The sequence below is a fragment of the Notechis scutatus genome, chromosome 2, assembly GCF_049901735.1.
Source record: "Notechis scutatus isolate UNSWTSFEM ecotype Mainland chromosome 2, rNotScu1.2, whole genome shotgun sequence".
Classification (NCBI taxonomy): Eukaryota; Metazoa; Chordata; class Lepidosauria; order Squamata; family Elapidae; genus Notechis; species Notechis scutatus.
In genome coordinates this window covers 62,434,050-62,451,898 of record NC_142010.1, presented here as the reverse complement: position 1 = coordinate 62,451,898, position 17,849 = coordinate 62,434,050, and the positions used below count along the sequence as shown (strand labels likewise).

The following is a 17,849-nucleotide window of genomic DNA, read 5'->3' as shown; positions in this document are numbered from 1 at the left end:
CCTGCCTCCGTCGCGCAGATAGGGGCGGGAGGCGGCACGAGGGGAAACATGGCGGCGGTGACGACTGTGGTTGTGCTGGTCATGGCCAGCGCGGTGCGAAACGGCGCGGTAGCTGCCACGACTCTCGCCGTCCCCGGCGCTTGTCTTCCTCCACGAGCGGCGGAGCGAGCGCAGTAGCCCGTCGGTCCCGAACCTTTGCGCTCCGACTCGGGACATGGAGGCGCTGAGGACCGGCGAAGAAGGCGAGGAGCCTCCCAAAAGCATCCGGATCCTTGGGTCGGAGCTGGTGGAGACCTACACGGTGAGGCGGGGGGGCGAAGGGGTTGTGGAGACGGGGGGGGGGGGGGTCTGGCGTGTCAGAGGCGTCGGCTTCCCCGGGGTCCCATGAAGAACGCCGTCGGTTCAGTCGTTGGTGCGAAGGGGCGAGAGGCTCCTCCTGTCCGGAGGATTTCGGGCATCCCTGGGCGCCTCGGGGAACTTCCACGCCTTTTCTGATGGGGAAGAAGGATAAGACCACGGATTCATTCGCGTGGATGCCCGGAGACAAGCTGTCTTGGCCGGTGCTTTCCGCGTTTTAGAGTTTCACGGAGTTCTTCAGTTCCTGGGTGGAAAAACAAAAGAAAACAGCATCCCTAGAGGGAGGAAACTGATGTCTCAGCAATAGCTCTGGTATAAGGTGTTGTCTTATTCCGGGTTGAGATGGGAAATCTCGGTCCGTTTTCCGAAGTTGGCGCCTTCCAGACATGTGGGACTCTTAGTTCCATCATTCCCTGCCGGTATGACCCAAGCTCTGGTATCAAGGAATGAGCTGTGTCTAACTTACCTTGAAGGGGTTTGGTTGGGAAAGACATTTTGCTCTCTTTCTTCTGAATAGGCATGCAGCATCCCTTGGAGAAGAAACTAAAAATATAATACCTGACTTTAAAATAAAATGTGGAAAGAATGTTAGTCCCTCAGCTTCAGATATTATTGCACCTGAAATCAAACTTATGAAACTGTTGATAGAAATCTTATTAGTTAACATTGTTGAAGTCTGCTATGGAAAAAAGGAAAATTATTTGTGTAACCAAAACATTATTATTACAGTTATCCTTTTATACAGAATTACGTCTCTGTAATAAATATATATTGCTTTCTGACTCACTGTTTTAACAGCTAACATTGCAAAAAGCTTTAATATATTTAATATGTAATTTAATATATTTTAGTTGTTTTATTATATAACCAAAATGGACTCATCTGCTAATTTTTCATCTAGTTAAATCATTTTTATCTGTGAATTTTCTTTATGTGTGCATACTGTTTTAGAGATATTTTTAATGAACTGATAATATGCCATGAATAGGCATTATTTCACTGGAGTTTGCATCCAAAATGTCAAGAATCAGAGTTTTTATTGACATGCTTTGCAAAAATATTCAACTTTATATTTGGGGACATTTTTACTTAATCAGAAGAAAATGAATATTTGAAGAGACCTTTGAGATGAGTTCAGTTCCCAGGAACTATACTGATACATTTATATACTGTAGCTTTCTTATTTTGGTTCTATTGGTTACACAAATATATAAGTGTTTGCCAGTGCCTTTTGAGGTGGTTTCTGATTTCTCAAACTGATCTGTAGACCTGGGATTTCTTGGTTATCTTCCATGCAAGTGTACTAATGAGTTCTAAACTTTCTAAAATTTTTGAGATCAGTGAAGTTTTATTAAAAACAAAATAAAGCTTAATGCAGTAGTTCCAAATTTAATGTTTGCTTATGTGCACAGTGTCATTAAGAGTGTCAAGAATAAAATAAATTAAAGGTATAGTTATGCAACTTGATATGTGATAAAATCTGATATATAAAATCTTGCTATTTAGAACATAGCAAGAAGTTGGAATAGTAATCTTCCATTTTTGTAGGGTGACAGGTTAAAAGCCTTCATTAAATGTGCTATGAAGTTTAACTTGTTCTGACCTAATACCAAATAAAAGGGTTGGATCTGCTACCTCAAGAATTCCCAGTTAGTATGATTTGCTTTTTCTCATTTTGGTGAGAATTGTGAAAAAAAAAAACAACAACAACAATGCACCCTGAGGGCACCGGACTGAAGAAGGGCTGTTTAGTGATTAGCTGCATTAGTCTCTGTCAGAATCCTATATATCCTTGTAAGTATTGTAGAAAGGATGTTATCTTTCTTCCCACTTGTTTGTAGTTTGAGCAGGGAGTTGGACTACAAGACCTCCAAGGTTCCTTCCAACTCTATTCTAAGTACTTCCATTTCTCCATTTCAATCACTCATTAAAACATTCGAATATGCAATGTGCTAGCTCTAATAAATAATGTAGTTGAAATACTACCAGCAACCTTGTTATACACTGTTATGCAACCTACTGGAGTTACATATGCACGAGTTTAAGGGAGGATCTTGTACACCATTGGAGTTTTCTTTGAAATTTTCACCGCAGCAGCTATGACTGTTGAAGGAACTGGCTGCTTTACAAACTGAACAGTAGAAATACAACATGCTGCAGCAAAAAATTCAAAGAAAATTCAGTTTGCATCCTCAGCTTTTCCAGCACATGCAGTCCTCCAAATTATGCATCTAGAATGGTTAATTGGAGCACTGACATTTAAGTAAAAACTGGACATCAAGAAAAAGCAAGAGAAAAAAGATGCCTTCAAATTATTTTCTGTTGTGAAGAACCAATTAGATTCTAGACTGAATAAAGATGAGCCACTTCCTTTTAACATGAACAACAATACATCTATATTTTTGGCATGTGATGTGAATCAATGATGGTCTAGAAAAATATTTACTAAGATTCATTGAAGAGAAAAACAAATATGGTAGAAGGGACATTGAAGAGAAAAACAGATATGGTAGATAGTCAGTGTTCAGGAGAATGCTGGAATATCCTTGAAAGAGTGACAATTGAGATGGCAAGAAGTTGTCCATATATTCATAAGGCATCAGGACCAAATCATGACATCTAGTTATATTTACAAGAAAATGTCTTGTACTTAAGGTAAAATGTATCCTGTCAGCATTCTTAGCCAATTAAGATTTACATTAATAATGTGATTACAGTATGACATCACATAGCTTTGTAGAATTAGTGTTGAAACAGTATAATTTAAGAATATAATTTACAAATCAAAACTATTGAAAAAGAAAAGGAGCTGTTGTGATACTTTCATTTTGGTTGAATAGGGACAAATTCAATTTGCTTGTTTGCTTGCTACTTTATTGAAGTTGATTTCCATTGTTGGAACATGCACCCTATTTTTTATATTTTTGTATATTTTAATGCATTGTATTTCTCTCTTCTAATTTTTGTGTTTTCATTCTGAAAATGAATAGAAGTCACAGTAATGCTTTGTGGGTATATCTAGTCTTTTCCCCCCAAGTTTTTTATTTTTATTTTATTTTACATATACATATCAGTGAGTGAAGAGTGTGGCACCTAGGTATCATACATTTTAGTACAAATATAAATAGTAATATTAATCATATTTGTTACATTCATCAAGCTTATGTGTTCTAATGGTAATGCACATGTTTATATTAAGCTGTAGTCTTACACTTTAATTATTCCATGTTTCAGTATGCTATTCTAATGCCAACCACAATGTTATTTAAACATACCTAATAATACCATCATTTAATTTCTAAGTGGGTATATCTAGTCTTGTTGCATTATGAAAAGCCTTCCAGTTCTATCCCAGTGCTTACCATTGATTTACTCATTTCTATTTTAGCTCTGTTAATTTGAAATATTGCTGAAGACTAAACTGTAGCTAACTCTTATTGCATGAAATGGACAAAAATTTGAGAGGAGCTTTGATAGCAGAATGAGTCCATGAATGTCTCTATTGAAAAAATAGCTTCCTATTTATTTAGGCACTGAAAGTAGAGCATAGGTCACTGAAAACTCCTCCCCCCTCTACTTTCACCAGTGGGATTCACATGGCTTAAATGGAATTTTCTCCATCTCTGAATGGAGCCACCTATAAAATAATTTCATCTCCAACCAAATCATATTGATTTTTGTGATGTTGCTACATATTGTGATTTTATTTATTTTGTGTCCAGATCAAACCTTAAACTGAGGCCACCTTTTTGGCTTTATCATTAGCCAGAAACAAATCACTTTCGTTGCATTCTATTGATAGTAATTGACAGACCAACCAATAGTGTGTTGTTATCCATCAGCAATTCCCACTTAAGCATGTTGGTTTTGTACTTAGGCACTCCCTCCCCCTCAGCCTATTTAATATCCTCCAAATGATATAGGGGAGATCAGATCTTTTAAGCCACATTCTCTTCTGGGATTATTCCTTGTTCCATTAATTTTCCTCTCCATCTTCTAATTCAGTTTTGCTTCTGCGTACCTTTAAGAATATTTGTTCATGCCACAAAACTCTTCCTAGATCTAAGGCAACAAGTTTGGGATGCATATCCATTTCAGAGGATGCCGAGGATCATTCTCTTGGCATCTGCTGCTACTTCTCTTCCTAATCCTAGGTGAAGCGATACCAACAAAAGGATATATTTCCTTAATTGATGTGGGTTTAAGGCATCCTGTCACTGATGCATACTGCTTGATTGATAGCAATGTCAACTTGTTTTGCACTGTGGATGCACTCCATATTGAAGCAGCAAACTCTGGTGCAGAAATACTCGGAACCAAAACTGATGTGCATAGCTTGGATGGTTGGGGCCCCCCATTTATAAATGTCAATTTCCTGATATTATTCCTTGCACTGACTTTAGCCTTAGTATTCAGTCAGTGTTGTTTAAATGAAAGTGTTCTATCAAGTGTCACACTGAGATATTTCAGTGTAGAATAGTATTGTATTCAATTCCCTTGCCATGTTACATTCAACTTGACCCCTGCATCTCAATTTCAAAGGTGAAAAGCACACATAGATCAAACCAAGAAACATGTATGATAACAAGCAGTCTATAGTGCACAGTAATGCAGTGTGTGTCTGAGGTATGCTAATGTGCAGGGATAAGATTGAAGGTCTTTATAGGGACAACAGGGAATAATTTTTAATATATTAAATAACTCTACAGGTAGTCCTTGACTTAGACCAGGAATTTAGTGTTCATTTGAAATTCTAACAGACCCCAAAAATGGGACTTTTGACCCGGTTTCAAAGTTCTGACATCTGCATCCTCTCCATGGTCTTATGACCACATTTTGGGTGCTTGACAACTGGTTTGCATTTATGGTTGTTTGCAATCTTTGCGGCCATGAGACCTCAATTGATGGCATTTTTGCCGGAAACCAATATTTACCTCTGGTTTCTGGTAGAAACTGCCCCATAGCAAACAATAGGTTTATTTAACAACTGCTGTAGGAGCATAAAATTAGGTCCTGTCGACTGATGGACCATTTTGTGACTGTCACAAATTATGATTGAAATTGTGGATTCAGTTATGGTTGTAACCAAGGACAATCTGTGCTTAGGCAGTTGAATCCAAATTAATGCTGACAAATGAATTAGCCTTTCCTTGAATACTTCTAATAAGGGAACATCACTGTGTCTCTGGTAGTTCTACTAGTGAACTGCTCTTTTTGTTAGAATTCTATTTTTCTATCAGTTGATCAAAATGTGCTTTGCTCAAACTCATTATTCCATATTCTACATTCAGCAATATAAAAGGGCCCTGGGGCTGCCTTGTTTGAAGAGTGCTGTCTGTTTAGACTTAACCACTCAAAGCTAAACATGGCAAGATCCTTCCATTTCTCTTCACAAGATTTAGTTTTCCAGTCTCTGATGATCCCTCTAACTTTTTTCAGAACCTTTTTTTAGTTTATTTGAAGTTTTTAAAAATTGTCCAGAGTTGGCAGGACTAACAATAGAACTTGATGTGGGTTATGATCAATATTGAATATTGTGAAATGTTAAATCCCATTACTTGAAAACTTGTTTTTGTTCTTGCGGTCTAAGATTTGGGGCATTTTAACGAAGCTTTATGATTTTAAAAAAAGGACCTATTGTTAGTTTTTCATTTGTCATTATTTGTACAGTGTAATATTTCTGGACACGTGGCAAATCTGTTAATTTCATGGTTTTCAAGTTGCTCAAATAATAATAAATAGCTGGCTGTGATCTATTGATTCTCTGAGAAGGATGTAGGGATTTTATACATATAACATTTTTGAGACCACTAAGTATTAATAAATTTCAAAAGAGCTTCTGTGCCTTTTTAATGTTAGCATGTTACAGTAATTTTTAATATTGATTTTCTGTATTTTATAATGATATTTTTTTAATATATTGTGATTTTATTTGATTGTTGTATAGCACCCAGAATCATGATGAGATGGGCAGCTATATAAATTTGATAAAAAAATAAATTTTAGATTTCTACACTGGGTACTATTTTCTTTTCCAGATTGTTGTTTTAAACGTTTTCAAAATGATATTCAGTTTACCTCAAACAGTAACAAGTGTAAATAGAAACTGACTTCTACTTTGTTGTAATTTTTGGGTTACACTGTGTTCATATCACCATTTGAAGTGAAGAGTTGTACATGAAAGATAACTCAAAAATCTTTATAGGATTTAAAATAAATGCAGTATTGCAAGGATTGTATATTTTTATGGGAATGTGTATGGGCATTTTTTGTTGATTAAAAGCTGTTTTTCTTTTAGGTATATATCATTCAAGTGATTGTTGGAACCCATGAGTGGATAGTAAAACATCGATATAGTGATTTCCATGATCTTCATGAAAAGGTAATTGTTCTGAAATTGTATCCCTAAAATAGTTGGCTTAATCTTTGACACTCAGTCACTTTAGAAAATGTCCCAGCATGCTTTTTTGAAAAGGAATACTGGCTTATTAAGTAGCAGTGAAATACTGTCACAGGAGCTTGTTTTAGCTTCACTTAATGGAAAAAAGGACTGAAGAATGGAAGGTAAGTTCTTTTTCTAAAAATGCTCTTTGGAGGTCAAAATTCATTGCAAACAGCTGTTATTTAAGCCCCCAACCTTTTGAGTACAAGGAACCAGTTCTATGGAGAGAGATTTTTCCGTGGACTGGAGGGGGCATTGCTTCACATGCTGCCTGCATCCTGGGGATGGGGCTTTGCTTGTTTGCGTGGACCAGTTTCTGGCATGTCGTGGACTGGTGCCAGTTCAAGGACCAGGGATTGGGAACTCCTGTTTTAAGAGAAAGATAATTATGTTCACTGCTTACCCAGTTAAGTTATAGAGGTAATTAGGAAATAGACTTCAAAATTGACCGAAAATTATATGTATGTATGTATGTATGTGTGTGTGTGTATATATGTGTGTGTGTGTGTGTGTGTGTGTGTGTGTGTGTGTGTGTGATGTATATATATATATATATATATATATATATATATATATATATATATATATATATATATATATATATTATATATATGGGTATTTTCCCACGTCATTGTAGTTTTTATCAATTATTTATCAATACATTATTATCAATTATTAGTATATGTATGGTATTTCTATGAGACCTATGTCTTATTAGTATTGTTTAATGTTTTTCTTAAATCACTGATTCATTCAGAGACTAACCTAATTTGTGTCTTTTATAGCTTGTTTTAGAGAAGAAGATAGACAAGAATATATTGCCTCCCAAAAAGATTATTGGTAAAAATTCCAAAAGCTTGGTGGAAAAAAGACAAAAGGAGTTGGAAATATACTTACAAACTCTTCTTGCTATATTTCCATTGGCAGCACCCAAAGTACTATCACAATTCTTACATTTTCATTTATATGTAAGTTCTTTCCTACCACATTTTAATAAATTTTGCACTGTTATATTTTCAGTTTTTGCATTTGTTTTAAACATAAGACCATTGTTATTTACTGAACTATTACTATTAGTTGAACAGTCAAATGGCCTGTCATTATATCGGCTTTATTTATTTAAAAATGCTTTTAAGTCACAAGTCCAATACTATTCTAAACAGGTTCTCATAAGAAACAAAGCTAGATAGACAAAACAGGCAGATGGATAGATGCACAGAAGGATAAATGGATATTCCTAGCACTTTGAATTGAACAAACTAATAACCGTTGCAGTTCCTGAAGTACTGGTGTTATGTGATAGTATCAAGGTGTTTCCATTAGTACATGAATAATTGCATTTTGTATCAAGGCATGATGTCATGTGACCTCATACTTAGCAATGTCCAGCACTCCCTATTACTGTCTTCCTTTCTCCATGCTTTGTATTGAGCATAAAATATGGCCATCATGGAACTTAGGCAGAGAAATGAAGGAAGGGTACTTTTATTTAAAATACTACAAGACTAAGCCTTTTCTTATTTAAATTGCCTTGTTGTTTAATTATTTTACTACATTCAGCTGAAAATATTGAATCAAATGAAAATGTTCCATGAAGAAATAAACATGTAATTTTGTCCATTTTTTCTTCTTTTTCCATACAGAAATTTATTTATTTAATTTATATTGCCGCTTATTTGCCATGGCGACTCGAGGCGGCTTACACAATGTAAAATCATATTTAAAAGAAAAAATAAAACTAAAGAACAAAAACTAACAAAAAGAATCAAATAAATTAAAGTACAATAGAACAAAATCTGGAAAAAAAAAAAAGAAAAGATCACCAACTCCCACCTTCCGCCCCGACAATAGCAGATCACACTAACCATTTGATGGGCTCCATCCTGCTCTGGGTTCCCCAGGCCCGCTGGCAAAACCAGGTCTTCAGTGCCTTCTGGAAGACTGCTAGAGTGGGGGCCATTCTAATCTCTGGGGGAATGATATTCCAGAGAGAGGGAGCCACCACGGAGAAGGCCCTTCTTCTGGGTCCCACCAGGTATATCTCCCTCAGGGATGGGACCCGCAACATTCCCTGTGTCCCTGCTCTAATGGGTCAGGTAGATGTGACCAGCAAGAGACGTTCCCTCAGATAACCTATGACGTTCCCTCAGATAACCAAGCTATGAAGGGCTTTAAAGGTGACAACCAGCACATTGAATTGAATGTTGGAGCATCTTTTGTACATTGTATTTATTCCTGATATATTTACTAGGCATTTATTTGTCATTTGGCAATGACAACACTATTAATGATGATATCAGTATAAAGGAGAGGCAGTTGTTATATAGTCAAAACTGAAATGAGAAAAACAGCCAAGAGTCACCTTGTAGGGAAGATGGCAGCATAGAAATCTAACAAATAATAAATGTGCTTTTTTTTTACCACAATAGTTATTTCTTGTACAAGTAGTCCTCAAATTATGACCAAATAATTGATCCCAGAATTATGGCCGTAAGTCATGTCGGTTGTTAAGTGGGTCATCATATAACCAACCTGATTTTATGACACTTTTCCAGTGGTTGTTAAGCAAACCCATTGTTTGTTTAACTCAGGGGTCTTCAAACTTTTTTTTTAATAAAAGTTTTAAGTTTTCACAAAACAATAAAGCTTGAAGGGGTCTTCAAACTTGACAACTTTAAGACTTGTGGACTTCAACTTCCAGAATTCCTCTTCCAGTCATGTTAGCTGAGGAATTCTGGGAGTTGAAGTCCACAAGTCTTAAACTTGCCAAGTTTGAAGACCCTTGGTTTAACTAATAAAACACCAGTTTCCAGCAAATAAATAAAAAATATATAATATATAATATATAATAAAAATTGTGGTCATGGAACTTCAGGACACTGCCAATGGCTGCAAATGCCACAAATACTTTGGGGGGGCGTGTCTGTTGTAATTTAAGATGGTCACTAAGCAGCAGGTCGTAAGTCGAGGACTACCTGTAAAACTATTACTTCTACATCATGAATTGTGCTTACAGTATTTTATAAATCATTCTTATTACTTTCAGGGGCAGGCAAAGTATATGTCATAGACTGAGTTGAGTTTATATACTTTTGATCAAACTGCATGATATGAATGGGGTCTTCTGGAAACATCTCTCAAGAATTATCTGGAATAGCTAGGAAGAATGTCCAAATCTGCACAAGAGCAGTGGATGTTTCCATGTGGAAATTAAATGTAGAATTAGCATCTAAGCATTCTGCTTCCTGCATAATTTTCAAAAAAGTAAATCATGCTTCTTGAGGTGCTAAGGTATGCTTAATGTGCATTGATACCTAAAAACTGGCTTTTAGATTCCTCCATGTCTTTCCATCCTCATTTTTATTAATTTATGGCCATATTTCATAAGTACTTGCATTATTGCTTAAGATATAAAATCTTGGGCACAAATGTTTTATGAACTAATAGATTTAAATAATACTCTGATTTTATCTTTTTATTTCTTATTTTTTGCAGGAAATCATTGGAATCACAGCTGCATTGGCTGAAGAACTTTTTCATAAAGGTATGAAACATCAGAATTCTTAACATTTATTTATAGTATGTTATCCCTGAAATAGAATCATATACATATTTTGCTTAAAAATCTTATTTATTACAGTATACAGTAAGAAAAGAGGATACTGCATTTCACCAAACTATGTGATGTTTATCTTTGGATAGATTGTAAAATGCATACAGGATCTATTACCACCACCTAGCTTTTTGCAATCACCTCTGCCCTGGAAGACATGGGTGTGTCTGAGACACTGCCTGAGGGGAAGGGGATATGTGAATGGCCAGCGCAGCATAAATGCAGAGGGTAGGAGAAGGGTGCATGGGTGGGGAAGACTTTCTGAGAAAGCCAGCACAGAAGATTGCAAATGTTGATTATTTGATTGTCACAATCAAAAGGTTGTTAAGAGCAAACTAGTTGCTGAGCACCCAGATTAAATGATTGTGCAGTGCTGGGACAGCCAGAATTCCAAGAACCAATCATAACCATTATTTGTTCAGTGCCATTATAAATGTGAACAGTCATTGAATGAATGTTTGTAGATTGAGTGTGCTTGTGTACCTGTACTTTCTGGATACCATACAACATAGAATGTCCTTTGAAACAGAAAAGACTGTGTATCCTTGTTTCAGATTTCTGCCACTATCATATTATTTCTTTTTTACAATATTATTATCTAAGTATTATTTGTAAATATTTACATCATGTTTTCTAGGAGAGCAATTACTTATGGCTGGTGAAGTCTTTAATATTAAACCTTTGCAGCTTTATGCTGTTACTCAACAGCTACGTCAGGGGAAACCTACATGTGCAAATGGTGATGCCAGAACTGATCTTGGTCACATTCTGGATTTCACATGCAGACTCAAATATTTAAAGGTAACAGATTCTAATTTAAATATTTCAGTTGCTCATTTCTGTTGTCTATAGAGACTATGCTTTGTAGGAAGTGTTTTCTGCCTTGGTAGAAGAAATTGGAAGGAAGTAGGGTAGCACTGCACTGCTGAGGTCTTCCGTTAAGATGGTGGGTTTCAAACAAAAATAGGTGCCTTCCATGACCTGCATATTTAAATTAGCAATTCAGATCTTATTTTAAAGACTTGTAAGTTAAAAATCACACGATCCCAATAGTACTGGCATTGAAGAAAGAACAAGAATGCCAAAGAAATATTGTGTTTCTCCAACAATATGGCCTCCCCCAATATGTTTTATAGGCATAAAATCAAATTAAGGCCCTCCCCCCCCAAATTAAGGCCTATATTAAACATGCGAAATGGGGGGAATGGCGGGGGGAGCTTGCTATTAGGAAGTACTTTTGTTGCATACCCGGATATGGTGCTGCCTGCGTTGACTTCGGCATTGGTGGGACACTTCGTAATGGGAGACCTTCCGCCACTGTTGCTTTCCCTTCTCCCCGTGCTGCCGGCATTTGGCGCAGCCACGCACGGCCAGCCAGGGCTCCTCCCTGCAACCAGAGCCCGGAGGAGACACTCGGCTTCAGGCGCTCCTGTCGCCGCCTTCCCTTTGCCTTCAAAGGCAAAGCCAATTCTTTTAAAAATGCCGCCCTACTAATGGTACGACAAAGCCTCCCCTGCCCGAGAGGGCAGCCCAACCCCATGTGGGGAGGCAAATCTCCCAGGGCCGCAGCGCAGAATCGGCCCACCCTGGGAGAAGCGGCCAGCCGCCATCCCTGCCTGGCGCCGGGCAGAGCATGAAGAGCTTTGCCTGGGGCGCCCTGCGCAGCTGACAGGCGGGCCCTCCTGCCTGGCGGCAGAGCTCTCGCCAAGGCAACGAGCGCCTCCCCGCTGGGCCCTCCACTCATCCTGCCAGGGCCGCGCCAGAGCCGTGCGGGCTGGGCAGAGCCGGGAAAGCGAGCCACGGGTGCACGCCTGCCGGCCAAGCAAAAGAGCCGGGCCGACCCGAGCTTGGCTTCCTTCTCAAGTCCCTCTAGCCCGAACCCGAAGGGGCCACCGGGAGAAGCTGCCCGAGGCAATGATAGTGCCCACCCGTCCGCGGACAGGGAGGTGAGGTGACGGCACCGCTGCTTCCCTGGCCGGTGGGTCTGGCGGAGAGAGCCCAAAGCTGCCCGTCCTTTCCACCCCTCGCCCAGCCCGTCCCTGTCCCTACGCATCTCCAAATGCGCCAGCAGCTCCAAATGCTGCAGCAGCACGGGCATCGGGCAGAGGCACTCAGTCGGCAGGGCTCAGTTCGGAGGTGGACGCGGCGCAGGCCATCGCCTTGCCTCCCTGTCCACGGATGGATAGGCGCTATCACTGCCTTGGTCGGCCTCTCCCGGTGGCCCCTTCAGGTTCGGGCTGGAGGGACTTGGGAAGGAAGCCAAGCTCGGGTCAGCCCGGCTCTTTCGCTTGGCAGGCGGGTGCGCACCCACGGCTCGCTTTCCTGGCTCTGCCCAGCCCGCACGGCTCTGGCGCGGCCCTGGCGGGATGAGCAGAGGGCCCGGCGGGGAGGCACTCGCTACCTTGGCAAGGGCTCCTCCGCCGGGCAGGAGGACCCGCCTGTCAGCTGCGCTGGGTGCCCGAGGTGAAGCTCTTCACGCTCTGCCTGGCACCAGGCAGGGATGGCGGCTGGACGCTTCTCCCGGGGTGGGCTGATCCTGCACTGTGGCCCCGGGAGATTTGCCTCCCCACGTGGGGTTGGGCTGCCCTCTCGGGCAGGGAAGGCTTTGTCGTACCGGTAGTAGGGCGTCGTTTTTAAAAGAATTGGCTTTGCCTTTGAAGGCGAAGGGAAGGTGATGACAGGAGCACCTGAAGCCGAGTGTCTCCGCCGGGCTCCGGTTGCAGGGAGGAGCCCTGGCTGGCCGTGCGTGGCTGTGCCAAATGCCGCGGCGTTGCTCTAAACACCGCGGCAGCACGGGAAGAAGGAAAATGCAACGCTGGCGGAAGGTCTCCCGATACAAAGTGCCCCACCAACGCCGAGGTCAACATCCAAGCTGTAGCCGCCCGCCCGCCCGAGGATGCAAGGGGGGGGGAATTAAAAGATGGCCTAGCTGTTTTTTCGGGAGTAAAAAAAAAAATAAGGCCCGGCCTTATTTTGTGAGAAACACGGTATATAATGCTCCAGATATTTGTCTGGATATATAAAGATGGAGATAAATCTATGAAGACAGAGATAATTGCCTCTAACATAAACTCTTGGAAAAATACATTGAGCTTTAAAAGCTGTGTTAAGAAGTTTTATTTAAATTAGAACAGTAAGATTAAAATACTTTATATTTTTAGTAAGATCTTCTTTATATATTGTTCTGCTAATTATTTCCCTAAGTTCTTTTTTTTTTGCTTCAGTTCTACTTGCATCTGAATAAGTATCATTTCTGCTTATTTATAGAATTGTATCTCACTATAGTATTTTTTCACATCCTGTTTTTCCAAAGTTATTCTTATTTTCTTTGAATAAGCCTATAATATTTTTGCTCTTATATTTATCAGATGAGAAATACAATAGTATTGTAGTATGCACTTTGGATTGATATTTATAAAGTTACTTATTGAAATTAAAAATTAATTCAGATAGTCTCCATTTAACTGTTAATACTTAAGCAAGCAAACGGGTGTATGCTTGAAATCTCTCAATATGCCAGAGGTAATTTGATGTGAAGTTTTCCCGCACAGTGTTAAACGGTATTTAAATGTTTGTTTAATTGCCAAAGTGATAAATAATTCAATAAGGACTTTTTAATTGATACTATATTTTTGTTAGCTATAAGCCTCAGCATTTTCAGAACATTTTTAAAGATTTAAAAGATTTTAAAAAATATAAAATGAAAATTAGAAATAAAACAGATTAATACAATGGAAAGTATGTCAAAATCAAATCCCAAACAAGAATTTTAAATGTTTATATTCTGTTATTATGTAAGAAAGAACAAGATGGTGAACTTACCTTCTAATGTGTACAGTGTCTTGACACTGAGCAATATGGTATGCTCAATATTTCACTAAATTTAATTATATAAATATTAAAATTTTACAGTATATATTTATAAAACTCTGGAATATAATTTAACAAGATACAGTTTCCTAAACAAAAAAATGTCTGTGCATTCTGTTTATTATTCTGTAAATCATATTAATATATGTATATGTACATATATATTTTTCCCCAGATAACTGGCACAGGTGGACCTGTTGGAAACAGTAATATTCAGGAACATCTTTTGCCTTTTGACCTATCAATATTTAAATCTCTTCATCAGATTCAGGTAAATTCTGAAAAAAGAGCTTTGTTTGTGGAGTACTTACTAGAACTTGCTCTCATGTATAAGGGTTTTGCATTTCCCTGCATTGATTGGCACCTTGAGTCTTGTACTGATGCTTCTGTCCAGAAAGTGATGCTGAGGGACATTGATTTAAAGTAAATTGTAGGGCTCCCCAAATCAAGCAAAGTGACTACAGGCAGATTATACAAAATTTAACAGAACTTGACAAAAAGAATACAAAACTGAGGTAAGTAAATCAATAAGTAGTAATAAAATGGCAATCCAAATAGAAATGACTCCATCAGGCAACTTGGGATTCAATAGTTCACAACCCGAAGGACCAGGAAAAAAAGGCAGTTCTTGAAAACTTAAAAGGCCACTGACCTTTGACATCTGACAATAATCTGCCTTGCCCCTGGGATGGTAAATAATTACATGAAACAGCTGAGGAAAACTTTTCTGTTTTTGGAATAGATTATCAATAGATGACAGTCAGCTCTGCTGCTCCTTGCTCCTGAATACCAGTAAGCAGTCTACATTTAATGACAAGCAGAGTAATGAAGAAGAAATCTAGGCAAATGGGCATGTTCTTCATTAGTAAAAGATTAGACACAGGGATCGAAATTTAGCCTATTCTGGATGGAATTGCACTTACCTTAAAACTTACCTTAAAAGACAAGGTATAAACCCTTGGAATAGTTGTGGCAAGGAAGACATTTGTAGCATTACTGCTAACTGTGACTGTCAGGTTTGACAATAGCAGTTCATATATCATTTTATGTTTCAAACATTGCAATCCACTAATGTGGCTGTATTTGAGAACAGAAATTCCAGTTGGGACAAAATGCAACAGCATAACTGCCAGATAATACTAATGAATTGGCGGTTAGATGTTTTCTTGTCAGAATTTAAGGAGCTGATGTTAAACATTTAAACATAAAGCCCTAAACAGTTTTGTAGAGTTATGCAACCATTTGGAAGGGGACATTGTGAAACCTGTTGCTAGAAGCATTGAGGTTTCTGCCCTTTCAAAGGCCAGCACAACTCCAAGTTCCATTCTCTATTATCTGAACATGTTCATGCCTGCATAGAAGGCATTTCCACAGGTTTACCACCAAAGCCATGTGCAGGACTGTTTTTCTCTTGATAAAACTGGTTCTTATTGGGGAGGCAAGGCCCTGTTTTCAGATGCATGTCTATTCAGCATGAGAGAGAGCCTAAGTATGTATCATCCCTTTGCATGACTTATTATTGCATTTGGCACCCATTTTCTTTGTAAAACCATACTGCTCTAGTCAAGTCTTTGAACATCAATAGTTTGGTTATGTTTTCAGTTACTTGGTGTTTTTTTTTTTTTTTTTTTGCATTTTTAGATTGGCTTTAACTCAAAATTGTTTTGAGAGTTCATTTTGAATGGAAAGATAATGTATAAATTAATTTTTAAAAATTGTATAATCTTATCATAGTTTTGCTGTTTTTAACCCACCATTGCTTATTGTGACTGAGAGCTGCTTCTTAGACCCTTTGGCATTTCTCGTCTCAATTTCCAGGGATTCTTGAAATTAGGGATGTCAGATGTGAAGTATTGTGTGCATATTCCGTAATTGTACTTTAAAACCAATCACATGGTTTCTAAGGTAGTATAGAATAACCCATGCAAACTCCGAGTAGAAGTCTGTTTACAGCAGAGAGTCTGTGGAGGCCATTTTGCCTGTTTTTCTTTATTCTTGAATCCCTGCATAAAGCAACTCTTTCAGGATCTCCCTCAAGCACTAAAACGTTTTTCATAAAGGTTGTTCTGTGTGTTTGTAAGGAGAAAGTTTGTGATTGTGCATGGCTGCATTCAGATTGCTGTATTTATCATTCCTCCAGAAGCTGATTTCAGTAGTAGTAATATTTGATTTTTTTTTTATTTGAATCAATGTTGGGAACTATAATTGGCTTTCTTGACTTTTATTGCGTTTACAGTATTCCCCTGAAGGAGACTTTTTAATAAAATATTACAAAAAACTTTATTAATTTTTTAAAATAAAATTAGAGAGATTAGAGTGCAATAAGAAAAATTTCATATAAAACAGTTTGATTTTCATATAATTTCATATAAAATTTCATATAAAACTGTTTCATTTTCCTTACTATTGCTTTTTCAAAATAGATAAACCACTGTGGTGCAAAACTTATTAATGGGCTGACATCTTCAAAGCTCACTCTAGCAACACTAAGTATACAATTCTCAGCAACATCCATGATGGTAAGAGTCAAATGTGTACCATTTGTAGTATGCTGTATTATGATTATAATTTGTTAAGAGTTGTATTTAAATCATAAAAAAATATTATTTGTTTATTCAGTACAGTTTTTGTATAATTGATGTTTTACTGTATACATTTAAATAATATTCTTTTATCTATTGATATTATCTAAAAAATTTAGTACATTTATTTTATGAGTATGTCTTATTTAGAATATTTAATGCTAAATTCTAAGAATATACACAGATACACATGTCTAAAATATTGAGTTTAATAAGAGTATGTGTGCATGTTTTAAACTTGTTCAGAAGCTAACAGTTTTTATTAAACAATGACTTACTAATCAGAAATCTCTCTTCTCTCCCCCTTATATTAAATATTCATTTTTCAATGTGGTTTGAACAGGAGGTCCTGGTACCAGAGGCCTATGAATTTGATCAGTGGGAGCCAGAAGGTGCATCTTCAAATCCTGTGACAGCAGTTATTCCAACTTGGAGAACATTAACAACTTTAGATATGAGTCATAATAGCATAGCTCAAATTGACAATTCAGTGGTAAGAGTTCATAGCAAATACTTCAGAACAGTTTCAAAAGGGGCACAGAAGATATCTCTTCTGCTCATAGTGATATAATCAGTACTTTCAATACTTGATGTGGCTTGCAGAAGATTTGATAATTACATTGAATGTTACGGAATGGTGACCGTTGATTGCTGTAAACAAGTTGGCTCTTGTGCAAAATCCCTTGAAATTTCTTCTGCTTGTAGCTTTTGGGCTATTGCTTGGAAAAAATAGTTTTAACGTTCTTAAGGGTTGACATTATCAGGGATTAATTGTTTTGGATCAAGACTGATATCTTCTAATTGGACTGAAGCCTTACTATTCCTTTATTTTAGAAATTAATGCCGAAGATTGAATTTCTGGATTTAAGCCACAACGATGTACCAATAGTAGAGAATTTACAGGTTTGCTTAAAAATGTGTCTTCATGATGTTGTGTTTGTATGTGTTTTTTTTAATTCTTTTCCGAGTCTAGCTAGATACTCCT

At 37.9% G+C, this 17,849-nt stretch overlaps 1 protein-coding gene across 1 annotated transcript in view; it reads left to right on the top strand.

Annotated features, from left to right (window-relative positions):
- Positions 1–17: 17 nt before the first annotated feature.
- NISCH (nischarin) overlaps positions 18–17,849 on the top strand; it is a 36,673-nt gene continuing 18,841 nt past the window's right edge. Inside the window, exons 1-9 of the mRNA XM_026683549.2 lie at positions 18–301; positions 6,656–6,739; positions 7,585–7,767; positions 10,295–10,343; positions 11,050–11,213; positions 14,458–14,553; positions 16,706–16,801; positions 17,208–17,357; positions 17,699–17,767. Coding sequence (XP_026539334.2) covers positions 215–301; positions 6,656–6,739; positions 7,585–7,767; positions 10,295–10,343; positions 11,050–11,213; positions 14,458–14,553; positions 16,706–16,801; positions 17,208–17,357; positions 17,699–17,767 — 978 coding nt within the window. The 5' untranslated portion in view covers positions 18–214. The remainder of the gene's footprint in view (positions 302–6,655; positions 6,740–7,584; positions 7,768–10,294; positions 10,344–11,049; positions 11,214–14,457; positions 14,554–16,705; positions 16,802–17,207; positions 17,358–17,698; positions 17,768–17,849) is intronic.